At 46.0% G+C, this 23,297-nt stretch overlaps 1 protein-coding gene across 6 annotated transcripts in view; it reads left to right on the top strand.

The window, feature by feature from the left end:
* The window catches only part of SLC23A2 (solute carrier family 23 member 2), a 130,376-nt gene that overhangs the window by 62,770 nt on the left and 44,309 nt on the right, over positions 1-23,297 (top strand). For all 6 annotated transcript variants that reach the window (XM_047744694.1, XM_047744692.1, XM_047744691.1 and 3 more), the window contains 3 exons: positions 11,409-11,507; positions 18,404-18,520; positions 20,529-20,686. In XM_047744694.1, coding sequence (XP_047600650.1) covers positions 11,409-11,507; positions 18,404-18,520; positions 20,529-20,686 — 374 coding nt within the window. The remainder of the gene's footprint in view (positions 1-11,408; positions 11,508-18,403; positions 18,521-20,528; positions 20,687-23,297) is intronic.

Consider the following 23,297-nt stretch of genomic DNA (forward strand, 5'->3'; position numbering starts at 1 on the left):
GCAGGTCCTGCTGTGTTACCGCAGGGGTGACCAGCTGAAATCCACACTGAACACTGTTGAGTTGGCATCTTGTAGCACAGAAAACCGCTTCTGAGTCACCAGGTAGGAAGGGCTTGTAAGAAGGTCACACGCAGGCTCTCTGACGTTTGGGTTTGCTGGGGTGTCCTGGTTCAGGTCTCTTGTTCCTGCACACATGTCCATCCAGTTTCCCTGTCCTCCTGGAGGGGCCTGGTTTGGATAATACATTATATGGCGACCTTGATTATAACCAAGCATAAGCCTGGAAACATTTTAGCTCTTTCGGAGAAACTTTTATAAAGTTCTTCCATATGATTAGATTTAAACATGAAAACCCCAGCTCTGGTTGTAAAAGTCATACCTGTTCACATTAGGAAATGTGGAAAATACAGTAAAGCATTTAAACGAGAAAAACTATTTTTGAATTGGAAGGCTATGAAATGGATCAGAAAATATAGGTGGGGGGCGCCTGGGTGGCTCAGTGGGTTAAGCCGCTGCCTTCGGCTCAGGTCATGATCTCAGGGTCCTGGGATCGAGTCCCGCATCGGGCTCTCTGCTCAGCGAGAAGCCTGCTTCCCTCTCTCTCTCTCTCTGCCTGCCTCTCCGTCTACTTGTGATCTCTCTCTGTCAAATAAATAAATAAAATCTTTAAAAAAAAAAAAGAAAAGAAAATATAGGTGGGTCTCCTCCCTCCCACTTTCTGTAGTTACTACAAATGCATTTTTCTCTCCCTGTAGATGTGTGCCAGCTTTGACCACTTCTGTAATCCAGCAAAGCAGAGAAATGGAGGACCTTCCTTGCTGGCCGTTGATTTGTGGGATTTTATCAGCATCAGTAAAGACATTGTCCTTGGCTTTCAAGCTACTGGTGAAGGGAGGGAAGTTTAAACCTTGAGTAGGAGAAGGTGATGGATTGTGAGATGAGAAAGGAGGTCATGATATAGCAGGCTGGAAGAGATCCCCGATGCAGCTAGGTGTGCTGGGTCGGGGAACAGCAGCTTAGCCGTGCTGTGGAAACCGCTGCCAGGAGATAGGTGCCTGCTCTTCCCTGTCCCGTCCTCTTTCCCTCCTTCCCTCCCCTTGCTTTTTCTTCAAGAGAAGGGAGCTGGGCAGACATGGGTGAGTGAAGAAATCATGTTATGTAACTGTGACTTCTCTAAGCCCCTGACCCCGTGATGGCAGATTTGAACAGGCTCGTCCTTAGCAGTGAAAAGAAGGCACAAGACTTCAAAGAACAGCACGGAAGCCTGGAAAACACCCTTGTTCTTGTGACTTTAATGCCAGGGGCTGTGGGGTCTCTTTAGTGCATTCCTAAGTAGGCTTCGAGTTGTTAGATCTTAACACCGAGGTCTCAGTTAGATGGTAATAATAGGTGTCTCGGGAAATGTTCTCTTCCTGAAGAATAATTAGATCTTGGGATCAACAGTGTGTGATTCTGAGAATGGTCAGAGGATGAGGAGAATTAAGTTTGCTACAGTTTCCCAGAGGGTTGGTTTCACTCCTCTCTTTGTGCAGGATAAGAGCTTGAATCTACTGCGTCATGGCTGTGATAAAGGAGGGGATGCTCTCAACAGGTCAAAACTGAATAGCCAAGATAATCAGTCTTTTCTGTTCAAAGTCTATCAGTTGGAAAATATTTTTTAGGAAAGGGGATATCCTGATACAGGCTTTGAAGTAAAAACACTGGAAAGATGGGATACAAATGATTTTGATGCATGGTGTGAGATTCTTTCTGTTCTTTCTTTTTAGAATTTGTGTTCTTAAAAATTAATTTTAAAGGGGCACGTGGGTGGCTCAGTTGGTTAAGTGTCTGCCTTTGGCTCAGCTCATGATCCCAGGGTCCTGGGATCGAGCTGCTAATGGGGCTCCCCACTCAATAGGGAGTCTGCTTATCTCTCTCCCTCTGTCCCTCTCCCCTGCTCGTGCTATCTCTGTCTAAAGTAAATCTTTAAATAATTTTTAAGATTTTTATTTTTAAGTAATCTCTATACCCAAGTGGGGCTCAAACTCACAACCCTGAGAATAAGAGTTGTATATTCCATTGATTGAGCCTGCCAAGTGCCCTATTAAAAATTAATTTTTATGCTCTGGTTTTGAGATTTCAGATAGTATTTAGTATTTCAGCCTTTTTAAAAAAAATTTATTATTTGAGAGTGCATGCGTGCGCACGTGAGAGAGAAAGAGAGAGAGAGAGAGAGAGAATGGGGGGAGGGGCAGAGGGGAGAGAGAAGCGGACTCTCCATGGATGCAGGGCTCCATGTGGGGCTCAATCCCAGGACCCTGAGATCACTACCTCAGTGGATGTCAGACGCTTAACCAACTGAGCCATCCAGGCACCCCTAGTGTTTCAGCTTTTAATTCAAATAGAGTTTGGTAGTTTTTCTTTTTTCCTTTCCTTCCTTTCTTTACCTCATTTTTGAGAGAGAAAGAGAATGTGCTCATGAGTTGGGAGTGGTGCAGAGAGGGAGAGAGATTCTTAAGCGGCCGGGCTCCACGCCCAACACCCGGCCCCGTCTCAGGACCCCACAAGCACAGCTGAAATCAGGAGCTGGACGTTCAACCGACTGAGCCACTCAGGCGCCCCAAAGCTTTGGTAGTTTTAAATGAGAGATGTTCATAATAAAAAAAAAAATTACCACCTAGTAGTTGGGACACAGAGAATGTGGTATAAATGATGATAAAATAACAGAGTTGGTGCAGTCACTTCCTAGAGGAGGTTTACAAAGTCGACGAGCATTTTAGCTGATTGTCTCTTACTTTTGCATGTAGCCAAATCCACAGAATCTGGGCCTTAAAGCACCTCCTGTCCATTCTGTTCTTATTTAAGGGTTGCTTTGTGCTCCGGGCTTTACCAGATGTGATGAGCGTGCAACAGAAGCAGTTGCCCAGGCTTCCCCTTCCCCACCCGATCAAGCCCTCCCACCATCGGCACCATCCTTGGGGCCACTGTGTTCTTTGGATCCTCCTGTCAGCTGGGGTCTTTGGTCTCCCTGCCCCCTGGCCATGTTCTTTCCAAGCCCTGTCATTCCTGTGCCTGTGTCTTTTGCATTCAGATTTCTTTTTCTTGGAGCTGTTTATACCTCCTGAACCCCTTACCTCTAAATTCTCAATTCACTCCTACCCTGTGTTTACCTAAGCTAGGTAGGCAGGATCCCTGACTTGAACAGTTAGAGGTAAGGTATTTCAGATGGATTTCTTTCTTTCTTTTTTTTTTTTTTAGATTTTATTTATTTCTTTGACAGACAGAGATCACAAGTAGGCAGAGAGGCAGGCAGAGAGAGAGGAAGGGAAGCAGGCTCCCTGCTGAGCAGAGAGCCCGATGTGGGGCTCGATCCCAGGACCCTGGGATCATGACCCGAGCCAAAGGCAGAGACTTAACCCACTGAGCCACCCAGGTGCCCCTTCAGATGGATTTCTTTACCGTAATCTAAGTCCATAATTCTGATGGAGAAAAGGCTCCTTTCCTGTTAGGATTTGGTGCAGTACTTGAGGAGGACGACAGGCTTGGGCAGTTGCATGGCACCAATTACCCGGTGTTTGTTTCCCCCACCCCCTTTAATTGTACCTGTTCTAAAGCATCCACGTTTTCCCCCGGGCTTCATGTTAGAAAAGTGGTGTTGGAATAAAATGGGAGTAGCGGGAAAACCGTGGTTTTCTTTTCCTTGATGTTTCTTATAATTCACTTAGGTTTCTTCTCTGTCATTGTTTCAGTATTTGTATAACTTCTTTACTTACAAGAGAAATATGTTCACTCTGGAAAATTTAGAAACTATGGAGTGACGTAATGAGGGGAAAACAAATCATTTAGAGTCCCATCAGCCAGAAAAACAGTGTGCTATTTTGGTGTATTTCTTTCTAGAGATTTGAAACAAATATTTGAGAGTTCTTTTATAAAAGTCTGATGAACACACACACTGCTTTATAAAGCCCTTTAGCTTCATGTTTTAAACTGGCATATTGATGCCATTGAAAACGTCATTTGTGGGGCACCTGGGTGGCTCAGTGGGTTAAAGCCTCTGCCTTCGGCTCAGGTCATGATCCCAGTGTCCTGGGATCGAGCCCTGCATGGGGCTCTCTGCTCAGCAGGGAGCCTGCTTCCTCCTCTCTCTCTCCCTGCCTCTCTGCCTACTTGTGATCTCTGTCTGTCAAATAAATAAATAAAATCTTTAAAAAAAAATAAAAAAAAAAAAGAAAACGTTATTTGTAATGTGACATAATGGCAAATTGTGGATCTAACTTTTGCACTTTCACTGGGGTCTTGGGTTGTTTCTCAGTGTTTGCGAGAGTAGATGTTAGCCTAATGTATGTTAACCTTATTGCAAAGCATACTAGTTTTGAATTTTCCTGAGGAGGATACTTTTTTCCTGTGTTCCTTGGCTGTTCGTGTTCTTTGTGAATGTCTTTGTCTTCCCCACCCCAACCCATTTGTCTCTGCTGAGCTGGACCAAAGATCAGAAATGCCACAGACCTATTAGAAGTTACCGTCGTAGCAGTTTGAGGGGATGGAGAGAGAGCTGGTGGCACTCCAGCCAGAGCTGTGCCTGTCACTACTGGTAGTCACAGCCTCCTTGTCTGCGTCTGGGATGTTTGAGAAGTAAATGAGGTCATGCGTATCAGCCTCAGATCATGTACAGTGTAGGCAGTGAATAAATGCTCCACTTATCTTCTGCATCTCCACTCTGTACCCTAAACCAGAGATCAACAGAGAGGCAAGCAGGGGACCTTAAAGGAGACGAGTGCCAGTACTGGCATGAATCTGTGCCCCGCAAACATCAGCTGTCCCCATCACCATTGTCACGGGCTGTGTGGGAGGAGGAGCACCGGAGTTTTCTTTGTGGGCCACCGACAGGAACATCAGCCCACTCAGTGCTTTGGCATGGGGGCTGGAGCCAGGGAGAGGTGAGGCCCTGCTGGCTCCTCTCCATGAACCGTCGTGCTGAGGGCCGGGGGCGGGGGAGGGGAGTGGACCTGGAACTCCTAGGGTACTCTGGCCACTGCATCCCCAGGCGCCTTCTGGAGAGGGCTGAGGAAATGAAGAGGCTGCCCTAAGAAGCTGAGAGTGCAAGTGAAGGAGGCTGCAGTAGTGGTTGTTGAAGAGTGTCGTGGGGCTGCCATATTTGAGGAGACTGACAAGCTCTGGAGGCTTAGTGTGTGTTGTAGAATACTCCCTTTGATTTCTTTTTCATGGTAGTTAATTTTGAAGTTTCAGAGAATATTGAAAGTAGTTGGGAGGTTTTTTATGTTCTTTTATAATCTTTTAAAAGGGGTTTGGGTTAAAGGCTGAGAAACACTAATCTTGATTGATACCTCTGTTCTTTTTATTTATTTAATTTTTTATTTTAGAGAGCGCAAGTGCTGCGAGCCGGGGTTTGGGGGATAGGGGCAGAAGGAGTGAAAGAGAGAATCCCAAGCAGGTTCCATGCCCAGCGTGGAGCCCGACTTGGAGCTTGATCCCATGACTCTGAGATCATGACCCGAGCCAAAATCAAGAGTCAGAAGCCTTGGGGCGCCTGGGTGGTTCAGTGGTTAAAGCCTCTGCCTTCGGCTCAGGTCATGGTCTCAGGGTCCTGGGATTGAGCCCCACATTGGGCTCTCTGCTCGGCAGGGAGCCTGCTTCCTCCTCTCTCTCTGCCTGCCTCTCTGCCTACTTGTGATCTCTGTCTGTCAAAAAAAAAAAAAAAAAAAAAAGAGAGAGTCAGAAGCTTCACTGATGGAGCCACACAGGCTCCCCGATACTGCTGTTCTTTAAAGACATTTTAATTGTAGATACAGATACTAGAGGAAATAGTCGTGTGTGTGTGTGTGTGTGTGTGTAGGAGGGAAAGAATAGTGCTACCTTCTTATTAAAAGAGTAGAAAACAGTTAATTTAGGGTACTTCATTTTTACTTTGAAATTGAGTACGTAGAAAACAGCTCACTTAGCTATTGGACACGTGACAGTGGTGGGTGACTTATACCACACCCAAGCAGGTGATGGATTGAGCTCTGAACCTCTGATCAGAGGCACAAGGTTTCCCAGGTCCCTGTCCCCTTCCACTTGCAGGTGTCCTCAGCTGCCATTCACTGCCACTTTGTGTGAGTAACACAGGCTCGTTTGCTGTCGCTGTGACACTGACCCTCAGCAATGCACTCCTCTATTGCGACTGTCTCTCCTGCTTCCCATACGTTTGGCCGTCTCAGGATTACTGTTTAGAAACAAGTATATTAGCATTATTGTCTTTGTTTACTAGAAATAAAATACTTGAGTAAGAAAGACATGTTTACAGAGTGATAGACATGCTGTCCCACACAGAGACCACCTTAGCCTTGCATACTGGGGACAAATGCTTGATTCACAGCTGATGGAGTGATTCTGCAATACTGGTGTAGCAGAAAAATTTAAAGCCATCAGGTCTGGTTTCAAACAGTTTTGGTGGGGAGAAAGGACATCTTGTTCCCAAAAATAATCCCCCCCCCCTTTTTTAAAATAAAAACTAGATCAGTTCCTAGGATGAAAGATGCCAAGATGCCGTGTTACCGGCCATGCTATTAATAACACAAAAGGAAACGTGTTTCATTACATTAAAGAGGCTTTCCAACTTGTGTTTTATTTCCCAGTTGAAGTAATATTTAGAGATTCAAATATGTGAAGCGCTGATAGTACCAGGAACATTTTTTTTAATCCTTTAAAAAAAAAATCCGTGCTTTTCTGGAGAATGGATTTTAAATTTGATTTTTAAAAAATTTCACATTTAGAAAAAACCCTAAAGCATCAGAATAGCTAATTTAGTAAACCAAAGGAAACATATTAGTAAAACAAAGCAGTGTTTTATTTTTTCAGTCATGTTTGGTCGTTTCCTGCATGCGCACGGTGGAGGCGGCCGGTCAGGCAGGCGCCCTGGTGGGCGTCCCCACCTCCTGTTGCCCTCACCTCTCTCTGTTGCCAGGTCTTCCTCTCCCTTCAGTAGAAACTTCGTTCATCTGCCGCTTGCTCCAGAACCTCTTACCTTCCAGGACATGGCAGAGCACTGGAGTAGGATGTGTTCTCGCCTTGGGGGATGAGGGCGCCAGGGTGGAGGGCAGCAGTGCAGCTCTGGAACTGGAGGCTGATGGGGATGGAAGGTGGACTCCAAGGTCCTCAGGCATGGCTTGGCCTGTGGAAAAATCTTAGAAATCATGGTGATTTAGGTCAGTCCTCTTTATAGTTAAATAAACATCCTGCACTGGCCTGGGAAAGTAAGCGTCCTGTGTGATTTCCAGGAATCAGCCACCTTTCTGATAGGCTTACAAACACTGCTCTTGTACCGGTTGGTTTCCCTGGCCCTGCCTGCACCAGCCTCTTTGGGACCAGGACTCACATCTGCCCAGGGCCCAGGCGATTGAACTGGACAGTGGCCGGGATGCCTTCCCCCCCGCCCCGACATTCAGTGCAGGGCTAGTGTGTTACCCATCCCGACTGCGGTGGTGTCTGCCTGGCGCCCACCCCCAGCAGCCACAATGCTGTGCTCCCATCCCGGCAGTCTCCAGGGGCATTAGGACCACATCCTTGCTCTCTCCCGAACCACACTACCTGTCCCAGAGCGCTGTTCACACCTTGGCCCAGGCTGCTGTCTTGAGTGCTCCACAGCAGCCTCATTAAGGTTTGCCTGCCTCTGCTCCCGTTGTCAAGCCCTTTACCGCACCTTGCCCTTCCACTCGCCTGCCACCAGCAGAGCGGCCGTCTGCAGGGGCATCCTGTAGTGCCCCGTCTCTGCTTGCCCCAGCTTTGCAGCTCCCTGCGGGGGGCCCCTTGTCTCCAGTCCGAATTCCTGAGCCTGGCACCTGTTGCAGGTGGCACTCCTTGGAGGAAGGGGTGGGGGGGGCAGTGGCGTGCCAGGACTGCATCTTCATGGCCTGGGCACTGCGGTGTTCAGACTTTTCGTCGAATGAATATGTGAGTCTTTGCCTGGGCTGGGAAGCATTTGCATCTTATAGTACTTACCTCATTGTGAGTGTGTGTGTGTCTGTGTTTACCTCATTGTGAGTGTGTGTGTGTGTGTGTGTGTTTACCTCATTGTGAGAGAGAGAGAGAGAGAGAGAGAGAGAGAGTGTGTGTGTGTGTGTGTGTGTGTGTGTGTGTGTGTGTGTGGAGTAAGTCCGAAAAGGCGTGGGAATTGATAAATCCTGCCAAAATCTCCTATTTCGTGCCGATATATGAATTTAAAAAAATCATTGAGGTGAAATGCTCACAATTGGTTAACAAAATTAACCACTTTAAAGTGAACAATTCAGTGACATGTAGCACGTTCAGTGTTGGGCAGCCATCACCGCTGCCTAGTTCCAAAACCTTTTCAACACCCTGAAGGAAGCCCTGTCCCCACGGAGCGGTTGTTCCATGGCAGCGGGCCGTGTGTGCGGATGAAGGGGGTTTTAGCCAGGACAGGACGTTGAATCCGATCTGGGTTTCTTTGATGATTTAGTAACTGAGCGTTGTTGTTGTAGGAGAGTTCATCGTGAGTGTGTGTACATCTTGGCGTCTCCGTGGGCTGAGCACTGCTGTGATAGGACTTGGAGCATGGCTCTGATAGTATGTTAGTGTTTCCTGTTGTAGACTTGAACTTGGCTGGGAAGGTCTGTCTTGCTGGCAGCTGGTTTTAAGGGCAAACAAATGTCCCAAACCCAGGTAACTTGTGTAAAAAAGCTGTCTCATGACTTAAGAGGTAGTCCTAGAAATAAATGTTCAAGGTGCCATAAGAAAACTCTACTCTGTAAAAATTACGTACTAGTTAGTGCAGATCTCTGGCATTCTTTAACGTAGCCTCAATGCTTGGGTTATCAATCTGTATAAGAAGTTGAATTTTTCACTGCCTGATTTGTTCAACTATTTAAAAAAGGGGGGATTGAAGTATCTTTGGACCACCTCAATCTAAGCTGTGCTGCTTATTACATCTTTAGTCGTTATAATTTCTTCCCCATTTTAAAAAGTAGTTGTCCTCATTATAGGTAATTCCAGAATACATAAAGGGAAAAAGGTGAAAATGGCCCCACTGATTAAAGACAACCATAGTTAATACTTTGGTGGACATCTTTTTTATTGTTTGTTTAGAAAGGGTTGGCCCGGTGATGGGTATTAAGGAAGGCACGTATTGCATGGAGCACTGGGTGTTATACGTAAACAATGAATCTTGGATCACTAACAAAAACTAATGACATACTTGTATGGTGACTAATGTAACATAATAAAATATAAAAAAAATTAAAAAAAAAGGCAGCAAACAAATAACTCAAAAATACATGCCAATTATAAAAGACCCAAATGTTAAAGGAGGAGTGGGAATAAAAAATGAAAGGTGTGCCCGTCATTAGTCCTTGTCCCTAGGGTAACCTTCCTATCATTGGTTTGGAGCCTTTCTACATCCTTTCCCAAGTGTTCAAAACAGGGAGGTTATTAAGATTTTTTTAAAAAGCATAATTAGGATAATTCTAGGCTTACTATTTTGTGATTTTTTTTTTAAAGATTTTATTTATTTATTTGACAGACAGAGATCACAAATAGGCAGAGAGGCAGGCAGAGAGAGGAAGAAGCAGGCTCTCTGCTGAGCAGAGACCCTGACTCGGGGCTTGATCCCAGGTCCCTGGGATTGTGACCTGAGCCAAAGGCAGAGGCTTTAACCCACTGAGCCACCCAGGCACCCCTATTTTGTGACTTTTTTTTTTTTTTAAGATTTTATTTATTCAACAGACAGCGAGAGATCACAAGTAGGCAGAGAGGCAGGCAGAGAGAGAGGGGGAAGCAGGCTCCCCGCTGAGCAGAGAGCCCAACTCGGGGCTCGATCCCAGGACCCTGAGATCATGACCTGAGCTGAAGGCAGAGGCTTAACCCGTTGAGCCACCCAGGCGCCCCTATTTTGTGACTTTTTAAAGAAACAATATTTTTTGGAGTTCTTTCCTTGTCAGTACATTAGTTTATTTTTTCTTTTTTAACGGCTTTTTCTTTTCAGTCACATTATTTTTGAAATCAGTATCTTATATCTCACAATGTTTATTTTTCTCCCATTGGTTGTAGTGTCTTTTTTTTTTCTTTTTTGAACATTTAGGTTGTTTCCAGGGATTTTAAATATCAGTCATCAGTCTTGAATGCACATACCATTTGCATGGATATTTCTGGAGGGATGAGTTTCTGTGAGTGCAATTGCTGGGTCCAAGAAGATGCCTGTTTTGTTCTGGTGGTAACTTACCCTCAAGAAAGGCCAGTCCACCAAGAATGTAATCTCTCTGATAACTGAGAGTAGCTTTTCTCCCTACATCCTGGTCAACAGCAGATTCATCTTTTAAAATATCCCCCTAATTTATGTTAAAAAGTGAAAATTTTAAAAATTTCATTTCTATAATTTTAAATGAGGTTGGACAGCTAATCATGTGTTTTAGATATTTAAATTTTTTCCTGTGAGTTGTAGATTCCTGTCAGTTGCCCATTTCCTGTGGATTGTTTTATTGATTTGCAGGTATTTACCAACTGCTGATACCGACCTTTGTGGCCTATAGACGTTGCGCTGGACCACCTTTTACCCCATGACTGATTTTTTACTTCTCTTTAATATACTTTACAATACTAGATGTTAAACTTTTTATGTACTTTGTCTTTTTTTCTCTATATTTTAAAAATAAAGTTGTGCTGCTATTCTTGCATAGTTATTTTTCAGTACCAGTTTTTCAAGATAGATTGCTAGAAATGGAGCCATTTGGCTAAAGAGTAAAAATATTTTAAGGTTGCTACAGGCTTCCAAGACCTAAGATGACTCCATGTGCCTCATCAGGGCAGGCACATGTGACGGTGGTAATCAATTCTGGTCCTTACTTCGAGGGCCCAGAAACTAGATTTTGTCAGCATGAACAGCCCCGACGCTTGTCCAGTGCAACCCGTTACTGCCTGCCTGCACCTGCGCTGGGAAGCTAGTTTGCATAGTAACCATAGTGTGAAACGACAGCACGTTGGGTTATGAGCAGTGCTTCTACCGGGGTACGCCGCTCAGAATCATCATCATGTGGTGACTTGGGAAGGGAACTTGACCGAGGCAGCGTAGGATGCTTTCCCCCCGACCCCCAACAGAGTCCGCGGCTCCGGAGCCCCACTACGCCTTCTGGGGGTCGGGGGGCGCTCCCAGGGCTTTCTGGGGCCGCTCCATTTCCGTCCTCCCCTGTGGGACCTGCAGTGCACCGCTTGCCACTGCCAGAAACACACACAGTTGCTGAGGCGGTGCACACTTGTCCAGGGGTTCTTTTAAGAAAACCTGAAACTCGGCCGATTTGGTAGGCAGAACACACATGGCTCGGGTCTGTTACAAAAATTATAAAAGGCGTCTGGAGAGAATGTTACCACACAGCGCAGCGATGTGCAGTGAAACAGCCTATAAATGAAGTGTTTCTCTGCAGGTGGTGATAAATGGAGGTGCCACGTCCAGCGGGGAACAGGACAATGAAGACACCGAGCTCATGGCAATCTACACGACGGAAAACGGCATCGCAGAAAAGGTACCCCCTGGGCCCAGCCTCCTCCCTGTGTCCCAGGCCCGCTACAGGGCGTGGCTGTCTTTCCTGGGGATTCCTCTCCATGCCCCTGACTGGGTGTGTTCTTTTCATAATGGAAATAGAAGGGATGAGGAGGAGTGGAAGTGACTTAGTTGTCTTGATGGCAGTTAAGGTGAGACCCGATTAGAAGTCCTTATTTTTAAAGACCTCAACCAGGATGCTGAGGGAGGTGGTTCAGAGTGTGAGTATGGACTCAGCTCTGGGTGCGACTGTGACCCAGATCCCCGGGAGAATTACTTAAGCTCTCTGGGTATCAGGTGCCTCAGCTCCAAAGAGGGAATAAAAATGTCAGTGTCTGTTCAGTTTGTTAGGATTAGACGAAATAGTAACATAGGTGGTTATTAGTGTTGTGCCTGGTGCTTACTCTGTTGCGGTAAACGAGAATAAGAGAAGCCAGTAGATCTTGCAAAGCATACATTTAAAAATGACCTAGCACCGACACTTCAGAATGTTTTATAATGTATTAATTGGATATTATTGCCACATTAGTGGCATTAGAAGATTTCATATTCCTCACTCCTGTGTGTCAGGAGATGATTTGGATGATGGGAAAACTCAGATTGAAACTGTCTTTGAGAGTATTAAATATCCTTAGTTAAAGTACTTAAAGCTTTATTAAATTGTTTCATAATTAAAAGAAAAAAAAGAGAAGCCAGTGGATGGCTTATGTAGACTGTGACAATGAACAGAGTGATAGAAATCACATGCTGAGATGGGAAAATCTTTTTTTTTTTTTTTTTGCCTCCTCCCATCTCTTTGAGGTCAGTATATGTGAACCTATTCATAGGGGCCAGGAGAGGCCCGCCCAAAGAGTGTCCAGATGTCTTGATTTATTTTTTCCCTTTTTTTTGCAGGGGGGGGGGGGTCGGTCACTATGGCTAATTCATGAAAAGTGACAGATATTTATTTACAGGTTTCATGACAGCTCTAAAACTTCTCAACTTCATTCGAGTTTTACTTGGTAGACTTTGATTTTTTTATTTTTTATTTTTAGAGAGAAAGGAGGGTGAGGCAGAGGGAGAAGGAGAAAATCTTAAGCTCTTTCCTGAGCTGAAATCAAGAGTCAGACACTTAAAAGACTGAACCATCCCGGCCACTTCAATTTGGTAGACTTTTAAAGCACATTTTATTTTCACTGTGAAAATTGACTAATTAGTTTCTATAATGTAATGTTATTCTAGAGCAGTTGTATTTTTTTAAGGTAAGCTCTGCACCTACTGTGGAGTTTGAACTCATAACCCTGAGATCAAGAGGTGCATGCTCTATTGACTGAGCCAGCCAGGCGACCCTGGATTGTACTTTAGATAGTGTTCACTTAATATTCTAGATAGTGTTCACTTAATATTCTAGAAACAGACCACTAGAAAGTCGATGCCTGCAAATAGTACCCAGCTTGGGTATTAGCACTGGAAGTTTACAGTGTCATCACTAAAATGATAAAGAACAAGGACGTTATATTGAAATTCTAGAATAATCAAATTTTTGTGTTTGTGGTTTTTTTCCATTTTTGGCTATCTTGGCCAGTATTGCTTTTTGGTCAAGCTGTTATAAATTTGGTCAGTCTATTATAAATTTTATGGAGGCATATTAGATTCATGCTGAGATGTTAAAATTCCTGTGGTCTTGGATTCTAAAGCAGTCCTCAGAGTGCAGGAATTCAAGTAGCCACTGTTGACATGTTGGCCGATACCTACGTCTGCAGCTGAGATACAGCCCACAGAGCAGGATCTGGGCAGGGAGCCATTGCCCGGTCTGCTTGGGTCTCAGCATCCAGTGATACATTTTGTAGCAGAGTGCTTCTGAATTCGTAGACTCTTTAGGCTGTATCCATTTTTTGTGTACTGGGCCCTTAATCAGAGTCACCAGAATTTCCAGGGTATAGGCTGTCATGATTTTGGACTTCCTCCTCCATTATCCAGGAAATGATGGTCATCTTTTGAAATGAATAACAACGAGCATTAACACTGAGGGCTTTTTAACATCTCTAGCATTACATTTTACTGATTCTAGTGAACTATTGGCAGGAAGAATGTCTGGCTCATTTATGCTAGACATTTATTTGCCTGTTTGAAAATCTTTTTCACTGTCTAAACTTTGAAACATTTGTATTCCTTTGAGTACTAGGGAGAGAGGATATTTTTCTGTTTTACTGGCTGCTTTTCTTATTTTATGAAATGACAGGTTTTGGGAGAAGAGCTGTCCTGTATTGAATGGTGCGAATGGTCCAGACCTTGGGCTCTATGATTCGGGCAAGGGGCCACTGTTAGTCCTCACCACAACCCAATTAGAGAGGTGCTATCACAATCCCTGTTTTAGAGAAAAAATGAAATTTTGGTCCTCTGCTGTCTTGAATTCATGCAAAGAAAACTTCAGAGGATACTGCCCTTTGGGATCTTGCTTTTTCAAGGGTATGGAAAGGCTGTCTCTTGAACACTTGACCATGAATTAACACTGGAACCTTGCAGGAGAGACAGGACGAGTGGGGGCCAGAGAGATCACCCCACATGTTCTCCATATTCATGTTTGTTTTCCTAATTATAGCAAGCTGTTAGTTGTCATGTATTTTCTTACGTTATACAAAACCTGACTTCTGGTGTCTCTTAATACTCTTGAGCTCCTTATAGTAAATGCTGGTTAATATGGTGTTAGCTACAAGATACCCATCTTGGAATGTGCTCAAAGGGATTTATTCCTGAAACGGACCAGAAGGATAATGCCTTGAGTCACGGACCATGAATCTTTAAGACCATAGCATTGAGACCCACACCCAGTACATTCTGAACTTGACCTCGGTATTACTGGGATTCCTCTTTGAGGGATGTTGAAGGAATTGAACTTTGTTTATAGTGAGGGTATTTGGAACAGGAATGAAGTAACTACAAGTAAACGGTTTAAATGTTCCCATTGAAATATCAGCATTTTGTTGTTCTACAGTTTCCCTACAAAATGTGTTTACAGCAGCACGTGAAGTGGTTGCAGCAGTATTGGGCAAATCACTATTAATCACAATTTCAGAGAGTCCGTTGTTTCTGGCAATTTCTAAGCAGCAACCCTGTTCTTCCTGGGAGGTTTGTAGCATGGTGGCAAATGCAGCCTTTGTGGACAGCCTGTGTGTTCAACTGCTGGGCGACCCGCTTGGCTCCTCAGGGCCTCTACCTCCTCATCTGTAAAATGGGGTTATTATGATGTGTCACTTCCTAGGTCCCTTGCACCAGAGAATGTAAAATAGCATGAGGTTTTTAGGAAGCGGAGATTGCCAAAATGTGGAACTAGTTACAAGTGAAGTAGTTATGATGTGTACCCACTTGAGTATCCCACTGGCCTGGCACTGGGGTCTTTTGCTGCCCATTGTTTCAACAGCTGGGTGGTTGCAGTGGTCACCAAGCTTGTTAAATAGAAGATAAACTTATTTTTGTAATGTTGAGACTTATTTTTAAAGTTAAAGACCTTTTAAACTTTCAATCCGTGTGGATTCTGTTTAAAATTAAGGTGCCAGGGGCGCCTGGGTGGCTCAGTGGGTTAAGCCTCTGCCTTCTCAGGTCATGATCTCAGGGTCCTGGGATCGAGCCCCGCATCGGGCTCTCTGCTCAGCAGGGAGCCTGCTTCCTCCTCTCTCTCTGTCTGCCTCTCTGCCTGCTTGTGATCTCTCTCTCTCTCTCTGTCAAATAAATAAATAAATAAATCTTTAAAAAAAAAAAATAAAATTAAGGTGCCAGCAGTTCTTGAAAAAGGAAGTTCCCTTGGAATAGATTAGACATTACAGCATTGGTAATTTTTGAAGCTGGAGAGAGAGTTGGGGTTGGCATTCCATATTTCCACCTTTGTATATGCTTGGAAAATTGTGTAGTACAAAGATAAGAGAATAATTGATACCTTGTTGTTGCTACTCTTTGGTTCTCTGGTATTGATTTTGGCTGTGGAGAAATTGGGCCAGTCTTGTTTTCTTCTTTTTATCAGCATCTTGGTCTTTTTGCCTGTTTTTTGGATTCTTTCTTTATCTTTGATATTCAGTAACTTTACTTAGATATGTTTTGATGTTGACCATTCTGGGTCAGTGTTTTCTAGCACTTGGAGTATTTAGCATTAAGGATCCTTTTATTTTAGGAAAGCTGTCTTGAATTCTGTCTTTATTTTTTGTTTCAGTCTATTCTTTTGGTTTTCTTATTTGAGGGCCATATTTTGGATCTCTTTTGCTAGCCTTCTCTAGCTATCCTTTCTCTCTAATCTTTTTTTTTTCTTATATTGTTTGATTTCTTACCCCCCCCACTTCCAGCCTGTGACCCTTACTTTGTTATTCATGTCTGTTTTCTCTTGTGCTCCTTCATGTCCATTTTTTATTCCTTTTCTTAAAAAAAATTCTGTCAACATGTTTTATTTCCCTTTGTTCTTAAATTTCTGTTTTAAGTTCTTTTTTTTTTTTTTAAGATTTTAATCATTTATTTGACAGACAGAGATCAGAAGCAGGCAGAGAGAGAGGAGGAAGCAGGCTCCCTGCTGAGCAGAGAGCCTGATGCGGGGCTCCATCCCTGGACCCTGGGATCATTACCTGAGCGGAAGGCAGAGGCCTTAACCCACTGAGCCACCCAGGTGCCCCCTTAAGGTCTTTCTTAATCCAGTTGATTGTTTTATTGAGTTTTCAAAATATCTGAGTCTGAGCAACATTGGTGGTATCATGGCTGCCTTCCAGAATATCTGAATTGTTTTTCATTAATTCATTGAGTACTTGGTGGGTTTTTCTAATTTGCAAACATATCCTTTAGTTCTTGGAAATTTTTTTTATTTCTTCAATTCATTTTTATATTACGTTTTCCTTGTTCTATTTATAGAACATTTTAGACTTTTAAAAGCTCATTATTTCTTTCTTTCTTTTAAAGATTCATTTGAGAGAAATTGTGTGTGAGAGAGAGACAGAGACAGAGTCCAGCGGGAGGGACAGAGGGAGAGGGAAAGAGAATCTCAAGCAGTTTGAATGCTGAGTGCGAAGCCCAGTGCAGGGCAGATCCTATGATCCATGAGTTCATGACCCGAACTGAAACCGAGAGTCGGACATTCATTTGACTGAGCCCCCCCAGGTACCCCTAGACACATTCTTAAGAGCAGGATTCTCCTTCTCCCTCCCCACTCTGCTCCTCCCTGCGCACTCACTTTTTCTCCCTCCCTCTCTGTCTCAAATGAACAGAAAAACAAACAAACAAAAAAACTCCAGGCTATTCCAAGGATTCACAGGCTGTCTCCCAATTGCCAGGCAAGGACCAAGCCATTTTTTTCTTTTTTAAAGATTTTATTTATTTTATTTGACAGAGAGATCACAAGTAGGCAGAGCTGCAGGCAGAGAAAGAGGGCAAAGCAGGCTCTCCGTTGAGCAGAGAGCCTGATGTGGGGCTCGATCCCAGGACCCTGAGATCATGACCTGAGCCAAAGGCAGAGGCTTAACCTAATGAGCCACCCAAACACCCCCAAGCCATTTTTTTGAAATGTGTGAGGGCTTGGACAACCCAGGCCTGCTGAGTTAACCCTTTCCTGCACATTAGTGCATACCACACTCTTCACACACATGTATTTTCTCTACCACCTCTACCAACAGTTTTTTAAAGGCACACGCGATCCATTTTAATTCATTCAGGAATGCAAATCTGCCACCATCTTGTTGTTTAGAATGGAAGGAAAAGTCCTCTGAAAGGTCAACCTCAGTTCTTGTTTGGATTAGCTCAAATATCAACTTACACCAGACATTTATTTACCCTTAGGCTTTAAAAGGTGAGGCTGAATTGCGTCACTTCCTTTGTTCAGTGGTATTTGGGCCCCAAATCCTTGTCTGCCTCTGCACAGGAAATCAATTGACAAACAGGGAGTCAGTGTCTTTCTGTGGACCATATCCATGGACAAGAGGGCACAAAGTGGAGCTAGATAATGTCAGAAGGTCATCATCCTTTTTTGTGAAACATCTTCTACTTTCTCCTTTTAGGCACTTTTTTAAGTTACAAAAGACTTAAAGTGCCCATCTCGGATTCTAAGAAATTGTTCATAGAGTTTTAGAACCCAAAGCAGTTTTGAGGGTATGTGGGAGAACTTGAGGTTATCTTGAGTTTTTTGTTTAGCTGAGAAGTAATGTAGACGTCAACTGAATATGTCTAGACTATAACCTAAAGTGTCCAGTCTTCGTGAAGATTTTGGCTCAAAAAGCATACAACACTTGATGTTTTTAGAAGTCTATAGTAATGGGGAGGGGGAAGGGAAGGAAAAAACCCTGTCCCCTAAACTATAAATATATTTTTAGTCTGTTTTTAAACAAAAATTGAAATCCTATCTGTGTCCTTTCGAATTTTACTTTTCACTCGCCATGTGTCAGAGCAGCTGTGTTTTGATAGGAGGGTGTAGGACTTTGTTTTGAAGTACAGCTATCTTTCTCCTTGCAGGGATGGGATAGAGTAGAAGGGACAGGTTAGTGCTCTTTGTCTGAAAGTGGTTAGCATTTTATAACGTTTTCTTCCTTTGGGGCACCACTCGAGAACTGCTCATGCCAAGGCATCCCTTTATGGGCTCAACCAGGGAACATCCCTCTCTGTGTAGGGCCCCCTGGGCTTGGGGAGAAACCCTGAGTAAGCTGGGTGCTTTTGGGGATGAGTCTGTGACAAGGGATACCGAGCCCCCAAACTGAGGACTGGTCTTCTCACTGACTGTGTTGAGCATTGCATGAAAGGCAGCCAAGGCTAATTTTTGCAAGAGCATGGCCACCACTTTATAAAGTTGTTTCTCAATAATAGTGGCCTGCTCTGAGCTGAGTGTATTCCTGGTCCTCGCTTCTATTAAATAATGCCTTTTCTCCCTGTCACTCACAGAGTTCTCTTGCCGAAACCCTGGATAGTACCGGCAGTCTAGACCCCCAGAGATCGGACATGATTTATACCATAGAAGATGTCCCCCCCTGGTACCTGTGCATATTTCTGGGGTTACAGGTAAGATGGTTCCCTTAGAATGTAACTACCAGCAGATGTTCAACTTGTCTGTCTGGATTCTTTAAAAATTCAATTTTGATTTTTATTTATGGACAACTTTATTATAAATTACTCTTTTAACAATGGTGACTGGGACTCGTTAGCATCCGTTTCATAGTAGTGAAAGGAAGAAAAGAACAGGAGGAAGAGGTGGACCCAGGCATGAAAGAGGGAAAACTCTCAAGGAATGAACAAGACGAGTGATGTGGCAGGAAAGAGGAAGGACCGGTGAGATAGAGAAAGAGGGGAGAATGCAGTGAGGGAGGGAGGAGAAGTTTTGATCTTCATTCCTGGTCATGCAGTCCAGTTGTGGTCAGTTCTGCTGTGAAACGGGGGTGACACCAAGAAGTGCCCTGTTGGCCGGGATGCACATAGGAGGTTTCGGTCTTCTCTGCATGGGAAGGGAGACCCACTGTCGTAGAGGCTTCGTCTGCTGCGGACTGCCATGGGAGCACAGTGGGCAAGCCACCAGATGCTGGGAGACCAGGCGGGTGGTGACCCAGCCTGACGCGGGCCCTGTATCTTGGGTATTTTTCTCCCCTCTCTCTGTACCCTTTTCTCACTTAGGGGTTGGTGGGAGGCCCAGAGGCCCTGACCCCCTGGCCTATATCTGCTTTGGTTGTTTTAGCCCAGACTCTGTTCTGAGGTTTGACTTCCTTTCTTCCTTTCTCAAGTTGGAATGGGCTGTTCCACCTGAGGTATTTCAGATGCTGAGAAAAATCAGTCCCAGTGCACCCCAGACACGTGTAGTCATTTGGAGGAGGGGCTGCCTCTGCAGACACCTGATGCTTTGGTGTGGTTCCCAGCACCCTCAGCACCTTTGTCCCCACCTCCCACACGGGCATCAAAGCAGCTGGTCACCTGGACTGAAAGGTGTCTAGTAAAGAAGGAGTCATAGCTAAAGGAGCTAAGTGGTCTTTAGCGGCTGAGTATCCTGAATCAGATTCAGGAAACTCGCTTTTGGAAATGTTTATATTACAGATGTCTTTAGAAGAAGTATTCCCTGGTCTTATAGGATCAGGAAACCTTGCATGTGTCATGCCTTTCTTGACGATCTACAGTGCTCTTAAGCTTATGAGCAGCTCTGCAAAGTCCCAGACAGGAACGTTCTGTTCCCCATCTGGAACACCTCACAGTGTTGCACAGTGGAGTGTCGGGCATTAGGCAACCCATTTTGGCAAATGAGAGCAGAGACGGGAAACTTGGGAAGGGAAGTAGGAAGTTTGCAGAACAGAAGAGGGACCTGAATAGACAGACCTCTGGGAGGAAGGGATGTGAGCAGCAAATGCCTGGAATGTCCCACCAGGGGCCGAAAGTGGGGGCTGGGTCCCAAAGGAGGAATGGGGGATGGGCACTTTCTGGAGGGTTCCCACACACCCATAACCCTTTCCTGATGGTAGTCAAAAATGCCAGGCCCTAGAAAAAGATGGGAAACACCCTGTGCGTAGACGCTTGTGTAACTTTAACCTACAGACTGGAGAGAATTTAAGAAAAAAAAGAATAAAAGGCAGACTGATGATCTCAAGAATATATATGCAGAATGCTATGTAAAATATTGGCAAATCGCACCCGAGAAGAAAAACCTAGCATGACTGCTGAGGGCTTGTTTCAAGAATAGTTCCATGCAACACAATTCATGTCAACAGATTAGAGGGAAAGGATCTTAGATTTTAGCAACTGATGCTAAAAAAGCATTTGAACAAAGCAGGTGTTCCCAGTCAGAGTTCTGTAAATAAACCTCACCTGTGCAGGCCGGGCTCAGGCGAGCCATAGACAGGAAACTGTGCCAGGAAGGAGAAGCGCTAAAGAAGGGAGAGGATGTGCTACAGGGTAGGCGTATGTACCCAGAACACCAGAGAGTCTTCCTGTGGGCTGTTGTTCACAAACAGCTGGGGCTCCGGTTCGGATAGGATCGAACAGAAACACGAGGAAGCGCTCCTCTCTCCCCAACCCCTCCTGTCGCCCACAGCACTACCTGACGTGCTTCAGTGGCACCATCGCCGTGCCCTTTCTGCTGGCCGACGCCATGTGCGTGGGCTACGACCAGTGGGCCACCAGCCAGCTCATCGGGACCATTTTCTTCTGCGTGGGAATCACAACCTTGCTGCAGACAACGTTTGGATGCAGGTGAGATTGGGGTGCTGAATTGGGGTGCCGAAGCCCCCTGAGGCATGGAGCGAGGCCACTCACCCAGGGCTGCTCGGAAGGACTAGCTGGAGCTGGCAAGGGCAGGGGGCATCCTAGTGGCCACGGTCAACCCCCCCAACCCCCACCCCCGTGTTTCTTTTCTTGGTGGAGGGCCCAGCCTCTCTTCCCGAGGCAGGCAAGCTGGAGACTCAGACTCACTCTCCGCTCCTTCCGGATCCCCAGTGGGCAGGTCTCATTCTCTCCAGGATCCCCTTCCTGTCCCCCTTCCTTTAGTTCAGACCTAACTGCTCTGCTGGTGCCCACTGGTTTCTCTGCCTCCAGGGTGGCTCTACTCTCCACTCTGTGCCCCCCCCTGCCCATCTTGCTCCCATTGCATCTTCCCCTGGGCTGCCTGCCAGGCTACAGCCCCACTCCCCGTTCAGAATCTGACCACTCCCACCCTATAGGCTTCTCCCTTGCTCTCTGTCCCACCACCCTGCCATGGGCTGGCCTCTGAGCCCTGCACTCGCCTTGGGCTGAGCTCCTCCCCGAGGCCGCTGTTTCTCCTCCTGTGCTTGTGCTCCCCAGCAACCAGTAAACCCTGCTTATCCTCCCGGCTTGTCTCTCCCACTCTGTGAAGCACGCCTGTGTCCCCAAGGCTTCTGTCGTTGCCTCCTCTGAATTCCCACACATGCATCTCGTGTACAGTCTTCTGATGTGGCTCTTAGTCCACTCTGTCCTTTTTTGTTTTCGTGTCTTTTCCCATGGGGTTGTGCTCCCCTCGGTGCCAGGGCTCTGGCTGGTTCACCTTGCATCCCCAGCCCCCAGCTCAAATGGGTATGGAGCTGGCACGGGAAGGAAAAGAACCGTCCTTGCCTGCCTCCTTGTGCGGGCTACTCATTCCTCTGCTCTCTGCTCTTCCACCCTCATCACAGTTCAGCCTCCTCCTTTACCCCCGGCTCTGCTCTCGGCCTGGAGCCTGCTTTGGCAGGACCCTCTGTCCCCAGCGGAAGGGCAGCAGAGTACACTCGGGAGTTCTGTCCCCTGCCCTGTTAGAGACAGCCTGAGGAGGGCTTTGCCTTTTTTGCTGGGGGAACAAGAACAAGAAGCTACAGAAGGCAGCTTGAGACTCGTGAACTATATTCTGAGGAGTCTGAACCCTCAGGGACCTCCCGAGGGTTGCCCTTACCTGGGGACGGGAGAAATACGGGAAGGGCTATGAGCAGAGTTAAGGTGTTCTGATTGGCCTTTCAGGCTGCGTCATGGGAAGGGATAGGGCAGCTTCCTGGCAGGTCTGCGGATGGATGGAAGGCTGTGGGGGTGCCCAGCTCTTGGAGTTGTCCAACCCCAGCCCCTGCAGGCCTGCCTGTAGCCACCACTCTGAGCACCTCCCTTACCCCAGGGGGATGGTCTCCTTAGAGGACCTGTGAGGGGAGGGGCAGGGTGTCACTGACCTGTGAGAGGGAGGGGATGTGTTCTGGGCATTCCAAGGAGGACTTGAGTTATTTTCTTAGAGCCAGGTAGATAAATTTGGTTGGGAGCATCTTTCAGTCCTTTGAGAAAGCATTTGAGGTTCTGTATTTCAAATCCAAGTGTATTAAAAAGGTTTTGTTGACTGACTCGGGAGCCTTACCTGCTACACAGGCCATTGGTTCTCTGGCAGGGTGGGTGGGGATTGTTCTTTTTCTAAACAGCTGACTCCTTGGGGAACTCGGTGCACAAACCATCTGTAAAATTGGGCAGTGCTTGCAGTTGAGATTGCTGGTTGATCTAAGAGTGAAGATTGCTGGTTGATCAGAAGAGTGGAAGCATATGTCTTTAGTGTGGTAAAATATGCAGTGTGCAGCTCTGCCCTGGTCTTAGGCCAAGGAGGCTAGTCCTGGCTGACAGTTGAGCCTGGCAGCGGCAGGCATAGTTGCCTGCTGGTGAGACAGAAGTGGGGCCTTTGGGCAAGGGCAAAGTGATGGGAGGGCACCCATTCAGGACCCCCTTACCCCTTACCCATTCTTGGGGCACAAGAGACCTAAACAGAACAGCTTGGGTCTATGTACCCACCCCCCAGCAGCTGAGCCGAGAAGGAACAGGAGAGGGCTTTGAAACACCTGCTGGGATCGCTTGGGGACCCAGCATGTAGAGCTGCAGTAGGTGTGCGCATGCAAACATTGGTGCGTGCACTAAGTGCCTGTCTGCACCCCATGCCCAAGAGGCTTGGTGAGTGCGGCTTTCTTTGCTCGGTTTCACGGTGGGAGGGGTGTGTCGGGGAAGCCCCACCCGTGTCCTTGGGAGGTGTGGGAAGCTGTGGGTCCCATCCTCACTGCGGTGTGGCTGCGTGCCTAGCTGTAGATTGGGAGGTGGGTGTCCGTCTGCTAACCGTGTTAGTGAATGTGTGCTGCTGGGGCAGGACAGCATGTGTTGAGGGGCTTTCGTGTGGTTTCATCTTGGGATGTGGATTTTCTGTGACTGTCGCAGTGTGGTGGTGTCCATACTCTTAAAGCAGGAAAAAAGAGGAGGAAAGTACTGACCTGTTCCAGCAGATAGGCAGCGAGCAGTCTGGGAGGCCCCGGGTGCCTGGACCCAGCTGTGGGGGTTGTTGAGATGAGCATGTGCTATG

The sequence above is a fragment of the Lutra lutra genome, chromosome 9 (genome assembly GCF_902655055.1).
Source record: "Lutra lutra chromosome 9, mLutLut1.2, whole genome shotgun sequence".
NCBI classification, from domain to species: Eukaryota; Metazoa; Chordata; class Mammalia; order Carnivora; family Mustelidae; genus Lutra; species Lutra lutra.